At 35.2% G+C, this 26,471-nt stretch overlaps 1 protein-coding gene across 1 annotated transcript in view; it reads right to left on the bottom strand.

Moving 5' to 3' along the window:
* Window positions 1–7,605: 7,605 nt before the first annotated feature.
* LOC103509335 (U6 snRNA-associated Sm-like protein LSm1) overlaps window positions 7,606–26,471 on the bottom strand; it is a 39,744-nt gene continuing 20,878 nt past the window's right edge. The window contains exons 2-3 of the mRNA XM_008473947.3: window positions 8,949–9,133; window positions 7,606–8,138 (exon numbers count right to left, since the gene is read on the bottom strand). Coding sequence (XP_008472169.1) covers window positions 7,965–8,138; window positions 8,949–9,133 — 359 coding nt within the window. The 3' untranslated portion in view covers window positions 7,606–7,964. The remainder of the gene's footprint in view (window positions 8,139–8,948; window positions 9,134–26,471) is intronic.

The raw sequence follows: 26,471 nt of genomic DNA, 5'->3' as shown, positions 1-26,471 counted from the left end.
CACCTATCGGTAAAAAGAATCCCTTTTAAGTATCTAAATATGAAAATAACTTTTACTCTTCACTGGTTTTGGTTGATATGTAGGTTTATTTTATTGTAACATGACTTAACTTACAGACTAGTTTCACCCTTTCGACCTTGTTTAGACTGCTGGGGTAAAGGGACTTTTTAGTCTCATTCGAGCAGGATAAACAAGGTATATTCTATTCTATTCTATTCTAACTTACAGACTAGTTTCACCCTTTCGGGTATCATCAGTGTTTAAAAAGAACCTATTGCACAAGAAGTAGGTATTTAAAATAATTCAGAAAAATGAAAAAGAAGAAAATTAAACCCTTTTCCCAGTTATTGGTAAAAAGAAGCCTCCCTTTCTTTTATAAAATGATGAAAGGGGGGGGACTTTTTCATCTCATAATCCTATATCCTTAGAGAAAAATGAAAAAGAAGAAAATTAAACCCTTTTCCCAGTTATTGGTAAAAAGAAGCCTCCCTTTCTTTTATAAAATGATGAAAGGGGAGGGGGGACTTTTTCATCTCATAATCTTATATCCTTATTACTTTTGGTCTTTTCTTGCATGATGTCTTCGAGGGTATAGACTTACTTGGTGCCTTCTAAGGTCTAAAGAGGTGCTCTATTAAAATATTAGTATAATAAACCTGCCTCGGTAGCGTAGTGGTCAAGACGCTCGCCTGGTAAACAGGAGGGCGTGGGTTCGATCCCAGCCGAGGCATGGAATTTTATCCTCATTTATTTGAGATTTTGACCACATAATAATGGAGCTCTAAGGGTTAGGTGGTAGAAAACCTTGCCTAGTGGTTACCTTCCACTCAAGAGTCTATTATTATTATTATTTCATTTAGAAAACGGGGGCAAACTTCTTCACCTCAGGATAGGACCCTTAGGTAGGGGAGGGGGTGTTACCTTTTTCTACTTGGGCCCTTGACTTAGTTCATCATCAATTTATTTGAGTTCAATTAGGTAGGTATTTCAATTTTTTTCCTTCTTCTTCTTCTTCTTCTTCTTCTTCTTCTCCTTTTTACTTTCCTTATCCTATAGGAAGGATAGTAATGTAATTTTTCTTCTCGTCCTCCTCCTCCTTCTTCTCCTCATCCTCCTCCTTCTTCTTCTTCTCCCTCTTCCTCATCCTCCTTCTTCTCCTCCCTCTTCCTCCTCTTCGTCCTCCTTCTTCTTGATGAAATATCTTTCTTATTAGAGCACAGTAAAGTGGGACTTTTGGAGTGTCAAAAAGTAATGTGGATTCAATACACCTACATATACCTAACCTAATCAGGTAGCTATACCCAACTACTCGTGGGTACCTACCTATGTATCGATCTACCTGATTACTTGTTATTTATTGTTCCACCTACTCCAATACAATTATCCTCCTGAGGACCAATGTCCACATGCGTGGACAACCGCTTTGTAGTAACAAAGGACCAAGCTCAATTTCACCTTTGTATTAATAGAGGACCAATGTCCACATAAGTGGACATATGTTTTGTAGTCTCTGAGGACCAAGATTTTTTCTTCAAATTTTCTTAGAATTTTTTACAGATTTGAAATCTAGAAGTCTTTTCTGACACATTGGAATGAAAAAATTCCAATAATTATGTTTCCTTTACCTTGAAAACCCCTGCTAAAAATTGTCCATTTTTGTGGACATTGGGCCATTACTAAGACAAAAAAATCCAACACATTTATATTTTCTTCTCTTATCATTTTTATTTTATATTATCACATACTTAGTTTCAAATAAATAAATAAGGCACATTTTTTGGGTAAGTTCAAATAAACAAATAAGGAATATTTTTTTTTTAATATAATTATCTTGATGGATAAAAAAAAAAAGGTACTTCAGTACCTAATTAAATAAAAAGGCACATTTCTTGGTGGGTAACAAAACAAAAAAGTAACTAAAAATAGGAACATTTGTTTCTAAGGAGGATAAGTATAGGAGTTGAAGGAATAATTCTAGCATGTTCAGGAGTTGAAGCAATAATTTGGACGTCCTGTCACAATGTTTTCAAGAATCTCTTCACTGCTATTACTCATATTATCATCCTCATTTCCTTGTCTTGCTTGTTGTGCAAATCCTGCATAAAAATCCTTAAACATGTCCAATCACCCCCCAGGTAAGAAGGAAAGGAGGTATGGTAAGTGTACCATTTATTCGCCCACCTAAAAAACGTACCATTTATTGGCCCACCTGTACCATACGCCACATAAGTCTGAACTGGACGAACTTTTCCAAGATCCAATTTCATCAAAAGAAAGGGCTTAAAGACTGCTATCAAACCAGTGCTATTCAAAAATTGTAGTCATAAAAACAAAAATTAGAAAAATAAATGTGGGCAGGTGGGCCAATAAATGGTACGTTTTTTAAGTGGGCGAATAAATGGTACACTTACCCTAGGTATACATATCTACCCTGGAGTCGTATAAGCTTAACCCATCCTTTGGGTAGCCCCGTTCGCCCCTTCACCTACACCTAAGCCTTGGAGTGGGTTTTTTGTCTATGAGCCTTAGGAGTAGTTTAAGGAGCGCGGTAGTGCTCCGCCCCGCCAAGTCAAGTAAGTTTGACCGTTTGTAATGTAGATAATAGAAAGTCGAGTGATGTTCACGACTTTTTTTTTAATTCTTTTGGAAGGAAAAATCTTAAGTGGTGATATGATGAAAGAAACCCCCGGACAGGCAGGCAGGGGATTGCAACAAAGGGAGACAAGGGAAATGACTGTGTAGAAGAGAGGTATGCTCAATGCTCATTATACCATCAGGGGGGGTATGAAAACGGGGAAAAGAGGAATGCTCACTGCAACAGAGGGGAATGAAAGTGCGGAAGAGAGGTATGCTCAGATGCTTTATGCTCCCTGTACCAGAGTTAGTCGAGTTTGTAACTTTCCTTCATTTTTTACGCTCTGAAAGTTAGCCGAAAAGTTTACGAAAATTTTCTCGTCCTTCGTTGATTGTGAAGAATAGCGAATTTTTAACTCGCGGAGAATTTTTTCACGAATGTTTTGAATCCGTACGTAGGTACATAGGTACATATTTCGAATATTTTTACTAGGTATCCAGGTAAAATTTTTGGAGTTTTGTAAGAGTGTAAACCTCATAAAGGTAACTTTCATGTACGTTAACTTCCGGTTTCCGATTTTTGGTCCTCAAAATCTTCTACCTATTAATAATAACTTGTACAAAGCTGTAGATTACGTACCTACACTACCTAGTTACCTACCACTAAATTTGTAGGTATCTATGTATAAGTTCTTGGAAATATTAAACTGATCAATTGTACACTATTTAGTACAAAGTGAGTTTTCGCGGAAATAAATTCGTGTCAAGGGTGATGCTAGTGCGGGTAGACTATTACTCTTATCAAACGGACAACGAAAGTTTGTACTTGTACCCTATCCAACCCTATAATCTCGAGATTATTTTTAGTCTTTTCATAAAACACAAGACGATTGTTCGGAAAAGTATCACAGAAATATTACACCCAAAATCGAAGTTATGAGTACTTCTTTTGAATAAATATGCACTTTATGCAGTTTCTCTGTACAGGAAGTTCGCACACTTTGTTATAATAGAGGTAAAGTAGGTACTTTTTATCAAACAGTTCACGAATAAGAGCGAGGGCATTTACGAAGCAAAGTGTTACAGCGTGATAGTTTTCAGGCAACTTTTCCACTCACGCAACTCTCTTATTGAATTCCGGCAGCACTTTTTGTGCTCTTAGGAAATCTATTAAGTTTATATGAAACTTTTAACTGTGCAATAGTAGTTGTATCAAGTTTATATTAAACTTTTATAACAGCGGAATAGTAGGTAGTTGTATCAAGATTATAAAGGAACTTTTAACAGATCAGTGATTGGGAAACTCGAAAAAAATGAAAATTTCACTCTTCGGATGATCAACAAGTGTTCGCAAAGGCAGTTCAAAAAGGTAACTAAAGGCTTGTTCGTACCGGGCGGTCATTTTTGTAGATTCACAACACATCTTTATGACGTGGGTTGGTGTGATTAAAAATAAGTCAGCGTAGAACGATAATAAACAACATAAAAATGATTAAAAATAAATAAAAGAAACAAAAACAGATAGCTAATCCTACAGGAAAAATACCACACGTTGCTCTATTTTCAGAACTAAAGGTAACTAAAGGCTTGTTCGTACCGGGCGGTCATTTTTGTAGATTCACAACACATCTTTATGACGTGGGTTGGTGTGATTACAAACAAGTCAGCGTAGAACGATAATAAACAACATAAAAATGATTAAAAAAATATATAAAAGAAACAAAAACAGATAGCTAATCCTACAGGAAAAATACCACACGTTGCTCTATTTTCAGAACTTTTTCGACAGAACAAACAAACAAACAAACAGACGTCATTGTTTGGGAGCAAGAACGGGGTAGATAACAAACTGTTCGAAGACGTAAACAAGGGCCTTTTATTTATTTAAGTTTCTATTGTACTATTATTATTTTATTTATTTAAAATCGAAATATCAAATCAAGAATAATAATAAACTGAATATTAAACAAATAAGGAAGGTACATAGGTACTGATTTTCTCTAATCACGATCGAATTAACTACGGCCTAAAAAATTCCCGGAGGGACGGACCCAGCTTGTTACCACCTCAAACTTCAAAGCACCAATATTTTACATCCCTATCCCGGAAGGGACAATTTTGGACAGAAAGATTCCATCCCGTCCGAAAACAAACAGATCCAATAATGATATCTGATATCAAATCCTGAATCATATGTTGTAAAGCAGAGGGCTTCTTCGCAACTTTTGTATCACAACATTACTAAAAGTGCCTCCTTTACAATCAATTCTCATCTACTCCTATGATTAATCTTTTTACACTGGTATAATACCGTCATTGGTCGTTAGGTACTCGATTAAAGTAGCTACTTAATTGTCCTCACTAAGCTGAGTGCACCCCGAACTCAAAGCACAGAGCCGAAAAAACATCGAGCCCACCGGGAAGCGAACCCAGGACCTTCGGTATTCAACTGATGGGCCAAACTGTTCTCTTTCTCTCCTCCCCAAACATCACACTTTCTGTCTCGCCTGAATTAAATTTTCATACATTGTAGGTATACATTATTTCCATTCAAAACATCAAAATTGACGAAAAAACAACAAAATTGCTCCCGTTGCTAAACAATCACTTCAAGGATTTTTTTTTTACCAAGACGTGTACCTACGTACAACACACATCATTATGCAACATGTGAAAGCCACAGGCATACACGTAAATAGGGGAAAAAATAACTCGTAGCTACTTAGATATTAGAATTAGGTAGCCTTTCTTATCTTCCGTCCGATTAAATAAATTATTAAAACACACAAAGATAACAATGCTGTCAGACGCAAGGGCTATTGTTCTACAGAAGAGATTCCCAACACATTTTTTTTTTTTTTAAATCAAATTAAATCATTAATTACTTGTTGACCGAAAGAAGTGAAGGTCTATGTTTTAACTCGACCGTTTTGCATTTGGTTTGGATGTCTGTATGTTCCGCTAGAAACATAGGAATATAAATGAGAGAGAGAGGCAGGCAGCTCATTTTAAAAGGAATGCCTAAACAAAGTTTACACTATTATTTTAGTTAAAAGTGTAGGTATCTATGTATAAGTTCTTGGAAATATTAAACTGATCAATTGTACACTATTTAGTACAAAGTGAGTTTTCGCGGAAAGAAATTCGTGCCAAGGGTGATGCTAGTGTGGGTAGACTATTACTCTTATCAAACAGACAACGAAAGTTCCAACCCTATAATCTCGAGATTATTTACTCTTTTCATAAAACACAAGACGATTGTTCGGAAAACTATCACAGAAATATTACACCCAAAATCGAAGTTATGAGTACTTCTTTTGAATAAATATGCACTTTATGCAGTTTCTCTGTACAGGAAGTTTGCACACTTTGTTCATAGAGGTAAAGTAGGTACTTTTTATCAAACAGTTCACGAATAAGAGCGAGGGCATTTACGAAGCAAAGTGTTACAGCGTCATAGTTTTCAGGCAACTTTTCCACTCCTCTCTTATTGAATTCCGGCAGCACTTTTTGTGCTCTTGGGAAATCTATCAAGTTTATATGAAACTTTTAACTGTGCAATAGTAGTTGTATCAAGTTTATATTGAACTTTTATAACAGCGGAATAGTCGGTAGTTGTATCAAGATTATAATGGAACTTTTAACAGCAGATCAGTGATTGGGAAACTCGAAAAAAATGAAAATTTCACTCTTCGGATGATCAACAAGTGTTCGCAAAGGCAGTTCAAAAAGGTAACTAAAGGCTTGTTCGTACCGGGCGGTCATTTTTGTAGATTCACAACACATCTTTATGACGTGGGTTGGTGTGATTAAAAATAAGTCAGCGTAGAACGATAATAAACAACATAAAAATGATTAAAAATAAATAAAAGAAACAAAAACAGATAGCTAATCCTACAGGAAAAATACCACACGTTGCTCTATTTTCAGAACTTTTTCGACAGAACAAACAAACAAACAAACAGACGTCATTGTTTGGGAGCAAGAACGGGGTAGATAACAAACTGTTCGAAGACGTAAACAAAGGCCTTTTATTTATTTGAGTTTCTATTGTACTATTATTATTTTATTTATTTTTTCTTATCAAAACTTTATTCCAAAATTATATTGTCTTCTTTTGCCTTGCCCTGTTTAAGTACCACCTCAAACTTCAAAGCACCAATATTTTACATCCCTATCCCGGAAAGGACAATTTTGGACAGAAAAATTCCAGCCCGTCCGAAAACAAACAGATCTAATAATGATATCTGATATCAAATCCTGAATCCTTTGTGGTAAAGCAGAGGGCTTCTTCGCAACTTTTGTATCACAGTATTACTAAAAGTGCCTCCTTTACAATCAATTCTCATCTAATCGTATGATTAATCTTTTTACACTGGTTTAATACCGTCATTGGTCGTTAGGTACTCGATTAAAGTAGCTAAGACTGTGAGAAATGCTAGAGCCAGAGAAATGCCGTTTTTTTTTTTTTTAATTCTACATTCCCTCCTACCCTACCTGATCTCATTTAAAAGAACAACTCATGTCATATCTGAATTTCTTTAATTCTGAAAGTGTTTTTTTATTTTTTTACATTAAAGTAAGTAGGTATATCCTAAATTATGTTACAAGTATCAAAGATGTGAGAAAGAGTGGATTTCGTCTATGTCTGAAAGAGTGAAGCAAAAAAATTGTACGTCGGCCATTTTGAAATTAGAAACAGTAGCTACAGAGACTGTGAGCTGTGAGAAATGCTAGAGCCAGAGAAATGCTGACTTTTTTTTTTTAATTCTACATTCCCTCCTACCTGATCTCATTTAAAAGAACAACAACTAACGTCATATCTGAATTTCTTTAATTCTGAAAGTATGTATTTTATTTTATTTTTTACATTAAAAAGTAAGTAGGTACCTATATCCTAAATTATGTAGCAAGCTAATTAGATTCTATGTAGGGTATAATAAATAATAAATAAATTAAAACAAAAGAATTTACACTTCAATTGCCAAGAAGGCAGTAAACAAAAAATCCTACACTCCTCATACAGCACTGTTGACCACAAACTTTTGAGATTAAATTTAACGAATGAGAATTCAGCATTTTAGATCTTGGTGTAAGATTAACCAATCAGAATTCAGCATTTTAGATCTTGGTGTAAGATTAACCAATCAGAATTCAGCATTTTAGACCTTGGGTTGAGATTAACCAGTTAAAATTCAATATTTTGGACTTTGGATGAGTCCAAATCCATCCTAAAATGGATAGTTAGGTTCGATTTTACTTTGAAATTCCTGCGTTCAGCCCTCGCTGGAAGAAACAATTTTCAACCAAGAAGAAAACCCACTTCTTTTTCCTTACAGTGTTGTCAAACTCGTCCGGTAGAAAGCGCTCGCGATTGCCACGTTGCCAGATCAGAACAAATCATCGTTAATCAGGTCCGGAACAAAACTGAGGCCCCGTTCTTTGAGTCGTTTAGCCAACATGCGAGACCGCTCCTGTTTGACTTCTTGCTCTTTGCGTTGAGCATTGAGGATGTCCTCTACCGACACTTGCTGTAGCTGAGGACAGTGCTCCTTCTCCTTGTCCTAGGGAAGCAAGAGATGAACATTGAAAATTTAGCAAATCACTTTTTGAAAATCTATCACAAGACTTTATGCTGTATGCCAGTATGCAAGGAATTTCGAGTGCCAGCCTACTTAGCTTAGTTGGTAGTGCGTCTGCCTTGTAAGCGCTAGGCCGCGGGTTCGATTCCCGCCCGGGGCGGATTTTATCCTGATGGGATAATGTTCGTTCTCGGAAACGGCTGGCTTTCTCCTATCCTGTCTTCCTTCTCTCCTCGATTTCGGGACGATAAGACCATAGCAGTTAAAGTTCCCTCTGTCAAACCTCTTAAAAAAAAAAAAAAAAAAAAAAAAAAAAAAAAAAAAAAAAAAAAACAAAAAAAAAAAAAAAAAAAAGAGTAATAAAAACAAAAAACTGTTTGTTCTCATCTACTTGTACCATACGGATGCCTTTGTACAAGGATACAATAACAAGAGCAGATAGAGAACTACTTTTTTACTGTTTAATGAGATTATTACTTGTCATGATTGCCCTTCTTCCCCCTATCGAGTAGAGGGTAATTAAAACCCCATCAGTAGAGAGTAAAAACCCCTATCACTCACCTTAATAACTTAACTATTTTCACAACAGTGACCTAAATTCTTATTTAAAAAAAGTAAATAAATGCAACAGTAAACCAACTGTTAGTTATACCCTACTGTATACGAGATGCCTTGTTGGTAAAGGGAAAATCCAAAGAAAAAAAGTATAAGAGAAAACTACACTTTTTTTTACTGTAAGTAGCTAATTTTGTCTAAGTCAACGTTTCTCCATTCTAAGTTTGTCCAACTCACCACTTCCCCCATGAGCACCACATTCTCTCCCCGGATGATAAATATCCCCCGTGGTATATCTCCGTACTGATTCCCCACATGAATCCTCTCTATGGTTTTATGCAGAACCAGATTAGCAAACTGATCCACGCTCCTCAGATACCCGATGAGTGTTCTACCGTCCCGCAGGAGTACCATCAGCTTCTCTGAAACAAGGAAAACAATCTCAATTCAATAAATATTCAATTAAAATAAATTTTCCCGCAGGAGTACCATCAGCTTCTCTGAAACAAGGAAAACAATCTCAATTCAATAAATATTCAATTAAAATAAATTTAAAAAAAAAAAACTTCATTAATAAGGTACGTACCTAAATGTTTGGGATTGTCAGTCTAGTTAGCTTGGAGGGTAGCGCGTCTGCCTTGTAAGCGCCAGGTTGCGGATTCGATTCCCGACCGGGACAGTATTATTCTAAGCAGATAAGGTTCGCTCCCGGAACGGAAGGCTTTCTACTATTCTGTCTTTCTTCTCTCTTCTCTTTCGGAGAGATAAGACCTTACTTAGCAGTTACAGTTCCCTCTATCACACCTCTTCAAAAGAAAAACTGCCATTAAACAAAAGACAGCCTCAATTACTTACTAGTGAGCGCGGAGATTCACGGATATTAATCGAAGACCGGGATTTGATATTTGTGAGACACATAATTAGATGAGACTTTTAGAGCTAAATTTCTTTTTCTTCTACGACTTCTACATTGGTTACTCTAGAAATCAAACTCAGAAGACCACATGAGGAAAACCGAAACATGTCTGCAGCACGAGCACTATTGGTATCACGAGAGAGGTATCACCAAGTATCAGTATCACGCTCACAGAGTTTACTGTTTCCAATTCGGTGACCCGTGACGCGTTTGGATCTTCTGATTTGTGATCCCGAATCGTGATCATGTGCAAAATCATCTCATGACGGGGATTATCAACCACTATTGTCCGGACTGGCACGATGGCCGAGCATTTGCCAAACCATCTTAGGCTGGAGTACCAAGTCATCTCATGACGGAGCTTACCAAAAGTCAGACTATCTCATACTTGGGACTGAGACGATGGCCAACCATTTGCCAAACCATCATAGGCTGGAGCTTACAATGTAATCTTAGGCTGGAGTTTACCAAGTCATCTCATGACGGAGCTTACCAAAAGTCAGACTATCTCATATACTTGGGACTGAGACGATGGCCAACCATTTGCCAAACCATCATAGGCTGGAGCTTACAATGTAATCTTAGGCTGGAGTTTACCAAGTCATCTCATGACGGAGCTTACCAAAAGTCAGACTATCTCATACTTGGGACTGAGACGATGGCCAACCATTTGCCAAACCATCATAGGCTGGAGCTTACAATGTAATCTTAGGCTGGAGTTTACCAAGTCATCTCATGACGGAGCTTACCAAAAGTCAGACTATCTCATACTTGGGACTGGCACGATGGCCGAGCATTTGCCAAACCATCATAGGCTGGAGCTTACCAAGTCATCTTAGGCTGGAGTTTACCAAGTCATCTCATGACGGAGCTTACTAAAAGTCATACCCAATATAAAATTAAGATCATTAATAAAATCTACAAAACTACTATTCGTAACACAAACTTTGAAATTTCAATGCCAGAAGATTCTTACTCACCAAAACAAACTAATAAGGATGATTTAGATACTTTGGTAGCCTTAAAGTACTTAATTAAGATTGTTCCACACAGATGACGGAGCTTACCAAAAGTCAGACTATCTCATACTTGGGACTGGCACGATGGCCAACCATTTGCCAAACCATCATAGGCTGGAGCTCACCAAGCCATCTCATGAAGGGGCTTACCAAAAGTCGAACTATTTCATTCTCCAAAGTGGCACGATGGCCAAGCATTTGCTCAACCATTTTAGGCTGGAGTTTACCTACTACCTACCTGCACATTATATAGCATATATTATGGCAGACACGGTGGGCTTATTACAGATTGTACCTATTATTATAGATTATTATATTAGGTACCTATTATAGATTTAGTTTTAGTTTAGATTAGTAACTACGTAGCCTTAACATTGTACCACATACAATTGTATATTTGTACAAATAAATATTGATTGATTACCAAGTCAGATTTTTTATTCCATGTGCCTAAAATACTGACAAAAACTACGACTTTTTTCTGGCCCTTACCACCTTGTATCCCACTGAAGAATCTGTTCATGTTTGCAGTATAAACAGGGTGGTTTATAAACACCAGTATAATTTCTATTCTATTTTTCCTAATGAAGTATTAAGTATGCTGTGCTATTTCTATTCTATTTCCTGACTTGCATACAATGGTTGACGGCCATTCTTTAGACAGAAACAAAGAGCCATCACCTCAGAAGAAGTGGTACTTAGTAGAGTATCACCTCTGATAACAAATAGCCAGAATCTCGATAACAGACCGACCTTTTTCTTCAAAACATCTTCTTCTCCAAGTTTTCCTTTCACTAATAGGTACGTATACCTATTATAAGTACCTTACTTAGGTACCTACAATAACTATAGTCCAACTCATGAGAGAAGTCAGTCAGGGAAAAAGGGACTGGGGGTAGTTGAAATGATCACTTTCTACGATCTTTTCCTCTGATAAGATAGGATATCCTTTGAAAGATAGAAAAAAAACAATGGATTTTGGAGTTGAAATAATGGAAGTTGAAATAATCGAGGTTCTACTGTACAGTAACTTTTATTTAAAGCAAGCAAGCTGTATTTTATTATCGGACCTAATTTTGATTCCACAAAGGAGATTCTCTTTGGACGTAACAGCGCGACCGCACTTGCTGCCACGGGGCACTTGCGTATTTTCAATGGTTATCTGGAGGAGGGCCACTGAGTGAAATTTCGATGTTTTTTGATGAAACATTTAAGAATGCTTATAAAACCAAACTGACTTCTCTGTTGCATTGGACTATAGGGAAAAAACATATAAAAAATTAAACTTTTGCAAGAAATAATTCAACAGAGCAACAGCAGAAGAAGAGAAAAAAAAGGACGACATTTTGAAAATCATGAAAACATTTCGCATAACGATTCTGACCTTTTAGCAAAATCCTGATTGTTATAGCTCTTGTAATGGTAAGTGTGTTGGATAGTGTGCCTTTATGCTTTATTGTTCCACAACCAACTTGGAGATTATAAGGTGTACAAATTAATTTATTCATTGATTTTTTTTCTTTACTGGAATATGGATCTTTACTAGCACGGTGTAAATTTTTTGATCAAGATTGTCACCGCTTGGGCAATTCACTTTGAGCGAAGCATAGATCTTGAGTAATTTGCAAGCTCTTCCCCATGAAAAATACCTATTAATTTGCAGTTTGGGTCATTTTACTTTAGGCCATTTTAGAGGGTCAGTCCATTTTCATAACTTTTCTGTATCATAATATGTATACGAGTAGTTATATGCCTGCAATGTACATAGGTTATTTAAATCTTAAGTATACTTATGTCTTATATTATAAAAACTCTGTAAATAGACCTTGCCAAAAGGCCTATTATATCTAAAATAAAATAAATAAATAAATAAATAAATAAAAGGGATGGAGAAGGGAGGAGGCATTAGATAGGAGGGTATGGTGGGGTAGGATAAAGGAGGGTAACGCCGACCCAAAACAAGAATGGGAAAAGGTGCAGTAAAAGAGACCAAAGGTGCAGTAAAGGTGGAATGAATACAGACCAAAAACAAAGGATGGTTCCAAATCAGAGAGAATTGTGGCAGAGTGGATTAGGCTTTTGGTAGTCTAGGTGACATCGAGCCAGCACTTGGCATACTCGCTACCCGTTTTGATCTCAGCACAATCCATGTTGCTCAACTCCACAACAGCCGAGAAATGGGTGTATCGAAATGTCTCACAAATTGACTCGTCTCATTATCTCTCCAACATCTTCATCATAATCAATAAAGCACATATCACACTCGCTTCAAATCATTTATTCAAATGCTTGTTGCATAGTAGTCTATTAGACTTGGTTAACCCAATGGTAAAAACACTATATAAACTTTAAATTCTAGTCACAAATTCTTTGAACTAAGAAAGAACTTGCAATATGTGGGACGTTAACTGTATTGTTTTGTACAAAGCTTATGGTAATTGAGATCAATCAATGTGATTTCTCAATATTTGGTATCTTAAGGCTAAATATTGAGAAATCACATTGATTGATGTTACAAAGTTACAATAATTTTCCATCAGAGAAAAAGTTTGAATCAGGTGGTTGTAAAATTAGAAAATGTTTCACGTGACCGATCGATGATTGGTTCCAACTTCAAACTCCAATGGAAAAGAACAGCAAAGAAGTAGTAGGATCCCCAGAAGTGGGTAGACCCCTTTAGCGCTCCTTCAATTCGGAAAATCCAATCTTTTCACAGCCAAACACAGAAGCAATTGAACCCATTCTTCATGGCCAATTTCCAACGGGTTAATATGTACGAGTATGTCGGGTGAGTACGGGTTAAAGTTGGGTTAGCACTGGGCGCTAGGGGTCACGAGGGTCTGTGTGTTAAGGTCACCTAGAATGCACAGAATCTTCACAAGATCGATCTAAGAAGATACATTCCTCGCTAGTAGAGTCATCGTCTGCTGGAATTGGTTTTCTTGTGTGGATCGCTTCTTTGCTCACATTATATGCTGCTTGATTTTTTAATGTAGCAAGTAGCAAGACGATTTGACACGGGGTATTCATGGGTTGTCGTTTATCAGCTTATCACTACTGCCTAGAATGCACAGAATCTTCACAAGATCGATCTAAGAAGATACATTCCTCGCTAGTAGAGTCATCGTCTGCTGGAATTGGTTTTCTTTTTCTTGTATGGATCGCTTCTTTGCTCACATTATATGCTGCTTGATTTAATATAGCAAGACGATTTGACACGGGGTGCTCATGAGTTGTCGTTTATCAGCTTATCTTGATAAATAAAATTAGAGAACCTTTTTAATTTTCAACGGAAACGTAGAAAAAAATATAACATTTTTTGAAAATAAGAAACAGCGTCACTGATGTTGAATTTAACCAGAGACATAAGTGATCGCCGCGTCACGTTATCGTCAGTTCCAATGAATTTGGTCTCAAGAAAAGCTCGCTGTTAACAGCAGAAAGGTTATCGAAAGTTATGGAAGGTGAAAAGCAATAACCGGGCTGGTGTTTTCAGTCTTATCCCGACGAATAAAACCTAGTTTAAAAAATATTTCCTCATTTAAAGGATGTAAAAATTCTGCCGCAGCAAACTAGTTGTTCGAAATAATTGACGAATTCAGTTTCGCCTCCTGTGACAAAAGCTCTTATCCTTAATCTGGTCCTTCCTAAGTACCTCTGTATAAAGTCCAGCCTTCTAATTCCTCAAAGCCACTTCAAAAGGCGCAGTCGACCTGATCTCGTGTGAAAGCGGCCTGATGAAGAGATTACATTTGTTGTGAAAGGTCAGTTCTGTGTTCGATGTTAAGAAGTTACAAGATTTTTTGTTGACCTAGGGAGGAGGTGTCTTTCGTGTAATTTAATGGCGAATTCTAAGAAAATACATTAACTGTGCCAATAAATGATGGTCCAGTGTAGAGATAGAAAGGACAAGGTCGATTTGAAACCGAGAGGTGTGTGCTCTGCACTTTATGTATTGTACTGTATTTTATGTATTGTATTACTGTATTTTATGTATTACATTACTATATTTTATGTATTGTATCACTGTATGTTATGTATTGTATTACTGTATTTTATGTATTGTATGACTGCACTTTATGTATTATATCGACCAATGAACTTTGGAGTCATTTGCATTTTCGTCATTGATTACTTTGGGTTTCATTAGACTTGGAAATGAGGGTGTAGGTTAAATACTGGGATTGATTTTCAAGCCACTTTTACCAGGGAGATTGACTTGCGACTTTCTGGCTGGGAGACTTTAATCAGGAAGGATAACCAGGCTGAAATTTCCCTTGCAAAAGAAATAGCAAATGTTGAGTGATTGAGAGGTCGACCCCGTCTGAACATGGGAAAGGCGAGGAAGAAGAAGAAAAGGAGCGACTTTTATCGGGGTTCCATATATGGGATGTGATTTTACATTTAATTTGTATCTGGGATGCCAATTCAAGTTAACTAGGTGTAAGTTTTGAAAAATTTGATCCACCCAAATTTTTACCCACTATAATTCCATATTGATAGATTCTGACGTGACTTTGTGAATATTCATCTTGAAAAGAAGAACACAAATAGCTTTTACTCTTCACAGTTGGGGGAGGGGTTTTTTTTATTGTTTATTGGTGAAACATGTCTGTATAAATAAACAACAAAAAAACCCCTCCCCCAACTGTGAAGAGTAAAAACTATTTGTGTGTTCTTCTTTTCACTATAATTCCACCAGTTCCACCACTGACCTTTTACTTGCCTTCAACAATCATTTGATCGGACCGTTACTGGACCGTGACTGGACCTTGACTGGCACTATAGTGTGAATCAAGCTTTAAGCAGATAATACCTACACGTTTCTAGATGATACATATTTACCTATACAATCAATAGTAACGATTGTGATTATAGATTCTAAAGGCCAAGTTTAATAGAAGAGATTTTTTTATACATATCAAAGATCATTGATAAAAAACAGAGCATCTATTTTTTAAAAGGCCAAGTTTAATAGAAGAGATTTTTTTATACATATCAAAGATCATTGATAAAAAACAGAGCATCTATTTTTTATTTTTTTTTTTTTCTCCTTTTCTAAGCAGATGAAGAATTGCTACAAAAAGAAATAAAGGAAGGACGGGCTAAAAAGTGGCATTACAATAACTTTTCCATTGTTGTTGTAGCTTTTTTTTTAGATCTAAATTTTATAATACTCGTAATCTTATTCAAGCACTATTTACATCTCTTCTTTTATTCTTCCTCTTTCTTGTCATGATCATATAAATGATGTCTCTTTATACATTTTACATTCCTGAAACCAAAGCAAAGTCATATGAATGTCCTCACACATACGCAAATGAGTTTTTCACATATACGCTAATACACAATTTTATAATACTCGTAATCTTATTCAAGCACTATTTACATCTCTTCTTTTATTCTTCCTCTTTCTTGTCATGATCATATAAATGATATCTCTCCATACAATTTACATTCCTGAAACCAAAGCAAAGTCATATGAATGTCCTCACCTCACACATACGCAAATACGTTTTCACATATACGCTAAATACATACTCTTGTTTTTCCAGTTTTCCATTTACGCGCCCTCGTGACCGCGACCTTTCAGATGTTCTGATGATGGTCCAGTGTAGAGGCAGAAAGGACAAGGTCGATTAAGTCGATTTGAAACCGAGAGGTGTGTGCTCTGCACTTTATGTATTGTACTGTATTTTATGTATTGTATTACTGTATTTATGTATTGTACTGTATTTTATGTATTGGACTGTATTTTATGTATTGTATTACTGTATTTATGTATTGTACTGTATTTTATGTATTGTATGACTGCACTTTATGTATTATATTCTTGTACTTTATTTATTGTATTTTACTCTACTGTATCTGCGTACTGCATTAATGTGGACAATTTATTGTACTTCTAGGCTATATTCTCCGATAACTTTATGCTAATCAGCCGAATATTTTCATCCTTCTTCAGTACAAACTAGAAATAAATAAATAAATAATAATAATAATAAAATTGTTTTTAATAATCGTATATCACTCCTACTCCTGCTGCGATAGAGCCAACATCTATCTCGGTTTGAAGATGATGTTCTGAGTGACATCGAAAGCTCACCAATTTAAAACATCTTAATCGAAATTGTATTGATAAGAATAATTTATTTTAATTTTATCTGATTTTAATTTTAAATAATAATAATAATAATAATAATAATAATAATAATAATAATAATAATAATAATAATAATAATAATAATAATAATAATAATAATAATAATAATAATAATAATAATAATAATAATAATAATAATAATAATAATAATAATAATAATAATAATAATAATAATAATAATAATAATAATAATAATAATAATAATAATAATAATAATAATAATAATAATAATAATAATAATAATAATAATAATAATAATAATAATAATAATAATAATAATAATAATAATAATAATAATAATAATAATAATAATAATAATAATAATAATAATAAATAGTATGAATCAATATAACTATGTACATACTGCACCTAATCAAATTTTCGTGTTACCTATACTCTTTGATACCTATATAGATCCAAGAGGACCGAAAACTATTCAAAACTTTCAAAATGTGGTACCCAAAAAACGTGATATTAAAAAATCGTAAGAATCATCATGAGTAATAGGTAAAAACCAGCGAGTCACTATGTAGTTGTTGTCCTAGATATTACTATGCAGATTTTAGACTTGGAGACAAAACCGTACCAGACATCATGCTCAAGATAGACATCAGAGATGTACCACAGATAAAAGCCAGACAAAATCCAAGTAATGAGTACACATGTATTTACTATGCAGTAGTGAAGTCCAACAGCAGAATCCAAGTGCCTATTATAGTAAAGTTGCAAGCAGCAGATAGGTATAGTAAAAATGCAAGAATCGCAGATACAGGTAAAATCAGTACAGAAAAAAGCCAAAAGTAATCAAGACGAGAAGTAACAAAAGTCTTTCCAAAACAAAAAACTCAAAAAAAGTCTTACAAAAACCCAAGTACCCATTAAAGCAGGGATGCCCAAACGCTTGACCGCCCCTCCTGGGTTGGATGTTGGATGTAAAATACAAAGTCCCTTCGGTGCAGCAGTAGTCAATTATACTATTATTGTCGTCAAACTATCAAATTACATTGATGACAAATTACAATACCTCACAGCTGGGATTGAAACTGCGCCCTTTTGTTTACCAGACGAGTGTCTTGATCACTACGCCATCGAGACCATTGAAATTCCATGTCGATCCAGAAAGGGTTGGCCAGTAAAATCTGCTAGAAAGACAAAACAGCGGTACTAGAGAGTCAAGAGTGAATCCAGATTCCAAAACATGAGAAGCGTGACATCTGCAGACAATTAGATCAAGTCCTAGACAAACCTCGAATACAACGAACAATTTGCATAACAAAACCAACACTTCCGTTAACAATCCAAATGAAAGCATCACTAAGATTCAAACAAATAAAAGATACAATACATTAAGCAAACAACAGTAATACCGTATACAATGCGAAACGGAAAGTAAGTACCCAATAAAAGAAAGAACACAATACATGGACAGAATTGATAGAATGAAAGTAATAGAGCACCATGCAATAAAACTGATTCTAGGACCACACAGAACCTGAGCAAATATTCTGCACAACAGCAAAAGCTCTCATAGATTCTTTCTCTGAATCAATTGGAACAAATCAAGTAGTGTGTCTATAGTTCGGATTCAAGAGTACTTTAATTGAATATGAAGATATATAGATAGACCTACTTTGGGCCACACGACGTCTTGTTAACACACTTCCGAGTAAGATTTCTTGGGTTAGGATTTTTAGGATTAGGGTATTAAAGTAGTCAGAAGTCCCAACTGGGTTGCAAACCTGGGACCATGCAATTAGGACCACACAGAACCTGAGCAAATATTCTGCACAACAGCAAAAGCTCTCATAGATTCTTTCTCTGAATCAATTGGAGCAATTCAAGTAGTGTGCCTATAGTTCGGATTCAAGAGTACTTTAATTGAAGATGAAGAGATATAGACCTACTTTGGGCCACACGAAGTCTTGTTAACACACTTCCGAGTAAGATTTGTTGGGTTAGGATTTTTAGGATTAGGGTATTAAAGTAGTCAGAAGTCCCAACTGGGTTGCAAACCTGGGAAGTTTTGATATTTGACCTTTACAGAAGTCTTTTCCCTGACCATTCTCAATCTCAATTTGTTAGCATACAATTTATTTTGTTAACGGACCTAAACCAATTCAAGAATACATCAAGGTACCCAATATAAAATTAAGATCATTAATAAAATCTACAAAACTACTATTCGTAACACAAACTTTGAAATTTCAATGCCAGAAGATTCTAACTCACCAAAACAAACTAATAAGGATGATTTAGATACTTCGGTAGCCTTAAGGTACTTAATTAAGATTGTTCCACACAAAAATGGAAAAGATAATCATGTGATACATGAAGATACTTCAACTAATTTTAGGTTGAAATCAATGTTAAATTTTTGAGCCTTAACACTTTATCTAATTGGAACCAAAGGTTAGGCAGGTCAAGAAGGTCAATTCATTAGGATCCCAATTTCAATATTACCAAAATAGATGATATACGACCAATAAACAAAATAAATGATCAAGAACACACCTGGGGGTCGCTTCGCAATATTTACTTTCCATTACCTTTATTATTTGGGAAGCTATGGTGATAAAAGTTGCCCATGGTGAGACATTATTGGATTCGGTACAACACGCGATGCTAGGCAGTGGCTCAAGACAGGTCATGGAAAATATTGAAGGAAATTATTTGTTCAAAATTGACAAGAAATGGACGGTTGAACATGAAACATGGGTGGATTTCACCAATATTTTTTCAGGCCCCAGAGTGCCTGTTAAGCTACATAATTATAAGTATTAACAGGGCTGTTAAGTAACAGGCCGTTAGGGGATAAAAAGAAATTTGGTGAAACCCACACTAAGTGTTTTTTTAGACAGTAGGTACATATACGATTGTACGTAGATGGAACTGACCCACAAAAATTGAAGAGAAAAAAGGTAACAGAAAGGCCTGTGGTATTCAATTTTTTTTCTCTTTTTCAAAAACTTGGATTCTCTAAAATGACGAAACACATGAAACAATACATCAGCATCGGATACTGTAAGCACATCACGTCTGCAAGATATTTTGCTCAGTTGTACCTTCAGGGTGATGCTGTAGTGAGATACATTCTTTCATGTGTGCATACGAAATTCTGGGGTGTTGAGAAATGATCTGAAATGATTCATAGGTCTATTTAAAATGAGTCCTGTATCTTCAGGTAAAGTTGACTTTGAAATGTTGAGAATGTGAAATACATGAGATGAGAAAATGAGGAACACCACAGGACACTTACACAAAGATAACGAAAAAGTTTGCTCACTGCAGGAGGTGAAAGAGGCGAAAAGAAAGGTCCAGAATAACAGTAGGTCCGAGAACCAATTGAAACTGAGGTGGAAAGATAAGGTTGAGGATTACTTGAGAGAAAAGTTGAGGATTACTTTTTTTAGGTAGGTAGGTAGGTAGATAATTATTTAGTATTAGGTAACTAACAGTAGGTCCGAGAACCAATTGAAACTGAGGTGGAAAGATAAGGTTGAGGATTACTTGAGAGAAAAGTTGAGGATTACTTTTTCCACACAAAAATGGAAAAGATAATCATGTGATACATGAAGATACTTCAACTAATTTTAGGTTGAAATCAATGTTAAATTTTTGAGCCTTAACACTTTATCTAATTGGAACCAAAGGTTAGGCAGGTCAAGAAGGTCAATTCATTAGGATCCCAATTTCAATATTACCAAAATAGATGATATACGACCAATAAACAAAATAAATGATCAAGAACACACCTGGGGGTCGCTTCGCAATATTTACTTTCCATTACCTTTATTATTTGGGAAGCTATGTTGATAAAAGTTGCCCATGGTGAGACATTATTGGATTCGGTACAACACGCGATGCTAGGCAGTGGCTCAAGACAGGTCATGGAAAATATTGAAAGAAAATATTTGTTCAACAATTGACAAGAAATGGACGGTTGAACATGAAACATGGGTGGATTTCACCAATATTTTTTCAGGCCCCAGAGTGCCTGTTAAGCTACATAATTATAAGTATTAACAGGGCTGTTAAGTAACAGGCCGTTAGGGGATAAAAAGAAATTTGGTGAAACCCACACTAAGTGTTTTTTTAGACAGTAGGTACATATACGATTGTACGTAGATGGAACTGACCCACAAAAATTGAAGAGAAAAAAGGTAACAGAAAGGCCTGTGGTATTCAATTTTTTTTCTCTTTTTCAAAAACTTGGATTCTCTAAAATGACGAAACACATGAAACAATACATCAGCATCGGATACTGTAAGCACATCACGTCTGCAATGTACATAGGTGTGGGTAGTCTCTTTCTTTATAGCAGTTTTTTTCTTCTTCTTCTTCTTCTTCTTCTTCTTCTTCTTCTTCTTCTTCTGACGTCTGCAAGATATTTTGCTCAGTTGTACCTTCAGGGTGATGCTGTAGTGAGATACATTCTTTCATGTGTGCATACGAAATTCTGGGCTGTTGAGAAATGATCTGAAATGATTCATAGTTCATAGGTCTTCTTCTTCTTCTTCTTCTTCTTCTTCTTCTTCTTCTTCTTCTTCTTCTTCTTCTGCTTCTTCTTCTTCTTCTTCTTCCCCTTCTTCTCCTCCTCGTTCTTCTTCTTCTTCTTAATGAGAAGAGAGCTATATTTAGGGTGAACCACACAGTAGAATCAGTCACTCAGACCATTCTGTATAGAACAGTAGATTACTATGAAGATCAGGTTCAGACAATATAGGTGATGGTGTGTGTGATGGGTGTGGTGTGTGTGTGGGGGTGTGTTTGTGTGTGTGGTGGTCCCGTACAAAGGACGGGTCAACCACTAGTAGGTACTACGAAAATAACGCGAAATTCGACTAAATTGTTGCATAATGCATACACAGAACCATGTACATGTATATCTGTCTGTTACGGCGCTGTTATTCTGATGGACCTTTTGTTGTCCTCTTCTCACGAAAAACGGCTTGACCGATTTTGATGAAATTTTTTGTGGTTGTTGAGAAGAGTACTGAGGGTGACATAGGCTATTTAAATTTGTCATATTCCATCTCGATTCAAAATGGCAGCACCTCAAAGTTATGACTCTTATGCCGCGCTGATCCCGTACAAAGGACGGGTCAACCACTAGTCACTACTATGATGATGTCCCGACTTTTTAGTATTGACATCCTTTTGGCATTTTGGCTCTTTTCTTTTTTTCCTTTTCTAGAATTTCTTCGTTGACAGGACAGCTACAACACAAATTAGGTATCATCTATCGGTACCGGTCATCCCTTTGATCCAGTTTAGCATCCGCCATTACATCGTCCGAAATTTAATATTAATGAATTCATATTGCATAGGAATTTATTGTTTTCTAAGAGTGCATTGCTGAAATTGAGACTACTATGAATGGTACATACTCGTACCCCTGAGTGACTAACCTATCTTATTAGTGGGTCGGTTATTCCATTCAAAGCATGCATTATCCTAACCGACAGTCTTGGTGTGTTATTGAATTGTATGGAAACATTGGAAACCGTGTTAGGTAAATGTATGAAATTATGGAAACAGACTGGACGTGTAAAAACCGAGATAGGTTGTGCAACTGTGGTTTTGATTGCACTTCAGAATCCGACTGAAAAGACGCAAGTTTCATGGTCAAGACTGATAACGTTAGAAATCGTAACGGACTTTCATAATGTTGGTCACTGGACCACCATATGTATCACTGATGTTGAATTTAACCAGAGACATAAGTGATCGCCGCGTCACGTTATCGTCAGTTCCAATGAATTTGGTCTCAAGAAAAGCTTGCTGTTAACAGCAGAAAGGTTATCGAAAGTTATGGAAGGTGAAAAGCAATAACCGGGCTGGTGTTTTCAGTGTTATCGACAAATAAAACCTAAACACTTCTTCCTCATTTAAAGGATTTTCGGTGATTCTTGGTGGAGAAAATTCGGTGATTCTTGGTTTGCTGTGCCTATCTCTTTCTTTTGTCGAAGGGTTTCCTTTGAAATATCATTTGATATATCATTTAGAGTGATAAATAAATCCAGTTTCACCTCCTGTGACGAAAGCTCTTATCTTCTGGTCCTTCCTAAGTAGCTCTTAATGAAGTACAACCTTACAATTCCTCAAAGTCACTTCAAAAGGCCAAATTTTTGGTCAGGTAAGATTCTTGGTATCGCGAATTTCATCCGAAGAAGTCGCCCTAATGCGCTCTCGTGTGAAAATGGCCTGATGATTCTCGCATTCTGATTGGTTCTTTCATTTTGGGTCGATGACTCCTTGCTGCCATATTCAAATGGATAAGGTATAGGCTGGCTGAGACTAGTTTTGGACGGAGAAGTAGCAGGTTGTTTGAAAGGCAAGCTCCACGTATTCATTATTAATTAATTAATTAATTAATTAATTAATTAATTAATTAATTAATTAATTAATTAATTAATTAATTAATTAATTAATTAATTAATTAATTAATTAATTAATTAATTAATTAATTAATTAATTAATTAATTAATTAATTAATTAATTAATTAATTAATTAATTAATTAATTAATTAATTAATTAATTAATTAATTAATTAATTAATTAATTAATTAATTAATTAATTAATTAATTAATTAATTAATTAATTAATTAATTAATTAATTAATTAATTAATTAATTAATTAATTAATTAATTAATTAATTAATTAATTAATTAATTAATTAATTAATTAATTAATTAATTAATTAATTAATTAATTAATTAATTAATTAATTAATTAATTAATGGTGCTAAAATCAAACTAAAACTCAACAAGCAAAATTTATGTCCATTTGGTGATAAACATGTAGGCCAACTTTTATTAAAATCAGACAAAACGTTTCAGGTTTCAGAGAATGATCACATTTCATCAAAATCGCATAAACCATTCGGAAGTTACGGTAAAGCAAATCGACAGACAAATACATAAATGCAAACACGAGTAAAAAATTCCAACTCTCGTCATTCGTTCAAACGCGTGCTGTAATAGCAGAGAGCTTACTAGATACATACATACTTGAAACATATGAGACAAATACATAAATGCAAACACGAGTAAAAAATTCCAACTCTCGTCATTCGTTCAAACGCGTGCTGTAATAGCAGAGAGCTTACAAGATACATACTTGAAACATCAAAATAGTAAATTTAATAGGACTTCTATTAATTTGACTTTGACAAGATTTACGAGTTCTTCGCATTTCACAAGTCTCCTTGGGGAATGATCTCAAAGAATCATCCAAAATATCAAGAGAGATAAATATGTTACCATCAAATGTGTTCATTATTTTAATTATCACCTCTGCGACCTTCAACTTTTCAACACATCAATTGTGTTTTGCGAGATAAATATGTTATCATCAAATGTGTTCATTATTTTAATTATCACCTCTGCGACCTTCAACTTTTCAACACATCAATTGTGTTTTGTGCTGGATTTTTTCGCAGGATTTAAATTATTGGTGTGAGTATATGATTTACGTAATTTGGCTGTGAAGTTCTCTATTCTGACATGACATACGAGTTCGCAGGATTTAAATTATTGGTGTGAGTATATGATTTACGTAATTTGGCTGTGAAGTTCTCTATTCTGACATGACATTCGCAGGATTTAAATTATTGGTGTGAGTATATGATTTACGTAATTTGGCTGTGAAGTTCTCTATTCTGACATGACATATTGTATAGAAAGGTATGTCTAACCCCCCGAGTCTATCTTACGTTAAAGTGTAAAAGTGTTTGTTGTATGCTCGGAGACTCGAAGGGAGGAAAGTCATCTCTTATCCTCCCTCTATGGCGATAAATTCTTACTTAGTCTGAATCACACTTGATTCTTGACCTATGGGGGTCATAATCATCATTTCCAACTGGTTTCTTCAATCTCGAGTCTGGTTGTCTGTATAATTTTACATCGATGTACCTTTCCGATATGTCTGTATACAAAAGTTCTATAATTATTCAAGAGTGTAAAGTTCTCCATGCAATATGTATGTATTCAATAATACTTTACCATGTAATAATATGTATGTACTTAGTTTATTCTATGTAATATGTGCTTTGTTCAATTATACATTGCCTTTTCGCCCTCCAGGGGTGTGTCGTACAATGTTGTCCCCTATCATTAGTCAGCTATGTTGGTTATTTCCAAGTCTAGGTTAATATGTTGTTTGCTAATTTTACATCGATGTACCTTTCCGATATGTCTGTATACAAAAGTTCTATAATTATTCAAGAGTGTAAAGTTCTCCATGCAATATGTCCATTGTACATACATATGTATTCAATTATACTTTACCATGTAATAATATGTATGTACTTAGTTTATTCTACGTAATATGTGCTTTGTTCAATTATACATTGCCTTTTCGCCCTCCGGTGGTGTGTCGTACAATGTTGTCCCCTATCATTAGTCAGCTATGTTGGTTATTTCCAAGTCTAGGTTAATATGTTGTTTGAGAAGATGATACAAAGAGATTACTAAATTAAGTATCGGAATGAAGACCTTCTTGTCTGTATCGTGCCATGAAGACATTGAAAAGTAAAAGCTAACTGCTGCTGTTACAGAAAAGCAAGAGGAGGTTTATATCTAAGTTCTATAGAAGATATCTGGTGCCTCGTCTTCAAAGTCCAAGAATCTTGCAATGATTTACATTATAATCCAGTAAAACAAATCGATCTGGAGAATCTTTTGTTTGAATTCAGATTCCCACTAGGCATATCGTTCAGGTTATGCTCCAGTCACAAATTCGTCAAGAAACGGTCAAATATTTCACACTTCACAGTAGTCCATTTTTGAATCATTTGCAAATCACTTTAAATTCTTTAAATCTACAAATGTTTAATTACTTTTTAGATGAACGAAAAATCTCCATCAGTGAAATCTCCGATTCGGTCTCTGGTGAAACACACCATTAGCTGTAAAGACCTTCTTGTCTGTATCGTGCCATGAAGACATTGAAAAGTAAAAGCTAACTGCTGCTGTTACAGAAAAGCAAGAGGAGGTTTATACATATCTAGATTCTATAGAAGATATCTGGTGCCTCGTCTTCAAAGTCCAAGAATCTTGCAATGATTTACATTATAATCCAGTAAAACAAATCGATCTGGAGAATCTTTTGTTTGAATTCAGATTACCACTAGGTATATCGTTCAGGTTATGCTACAGTCACAAATTCGTCAACAAACGGTCAAATATTTCACACTTCACAGTAGTACATTTTTGAATCATAGTCCAAGAATCTTGCAATGATTTACATTATAATCCAGTAAAACAAATCGATCTGGAGAATCTTTTGTTTGAATTCAGATTCCCACTAAGTACTCGTATATCGTTCAGGTTATGCTCCAGTCACAAATTCGTCAACAAACGGTCAAAAATTTCACACTTCACAGTAGTACATTTTTGAATCACTTGCAAATCACTTTAACTTCTTTAAATCTACAAATGTTTAATTACTTTTTAGATGAACGAAAAATCTCCCATCAGTGAAATCTCCGATTCGGTCTCTGGTGAAACACACCATTAGTTGTCGTATGTGCATTGCTCAATTTGTCTCTTACGTCTTCTTTTACATTTTTATTCCTTCTATTCTTGGGATTCTCGTATTTATGGATTCGATGCGATCCCACGCAAGTCAATAAATAATAATGGCCAGGTTTGCTAAG

Source organism: Diaphorina citri, unplaced genomic scaffold (assembly GCF_000475195.1).
Source record: "Diaphorina citri unplaced genomic scaffold, Diaci psyllid genome assembly version 1.1 scaffold23, whole genome shotgun sequence".
In the NCBI taxonomy this organism is placed as follows: domain Eukaryota; kingdom Metazoa; phylum Arthropoda; class Insecta; order Hemiptera; family Psyllidae; genus Diaphorina; species Diaphorina citri.
This window is presented reverse-complemented; position numbering and strand designations above follow the sequence as displayed.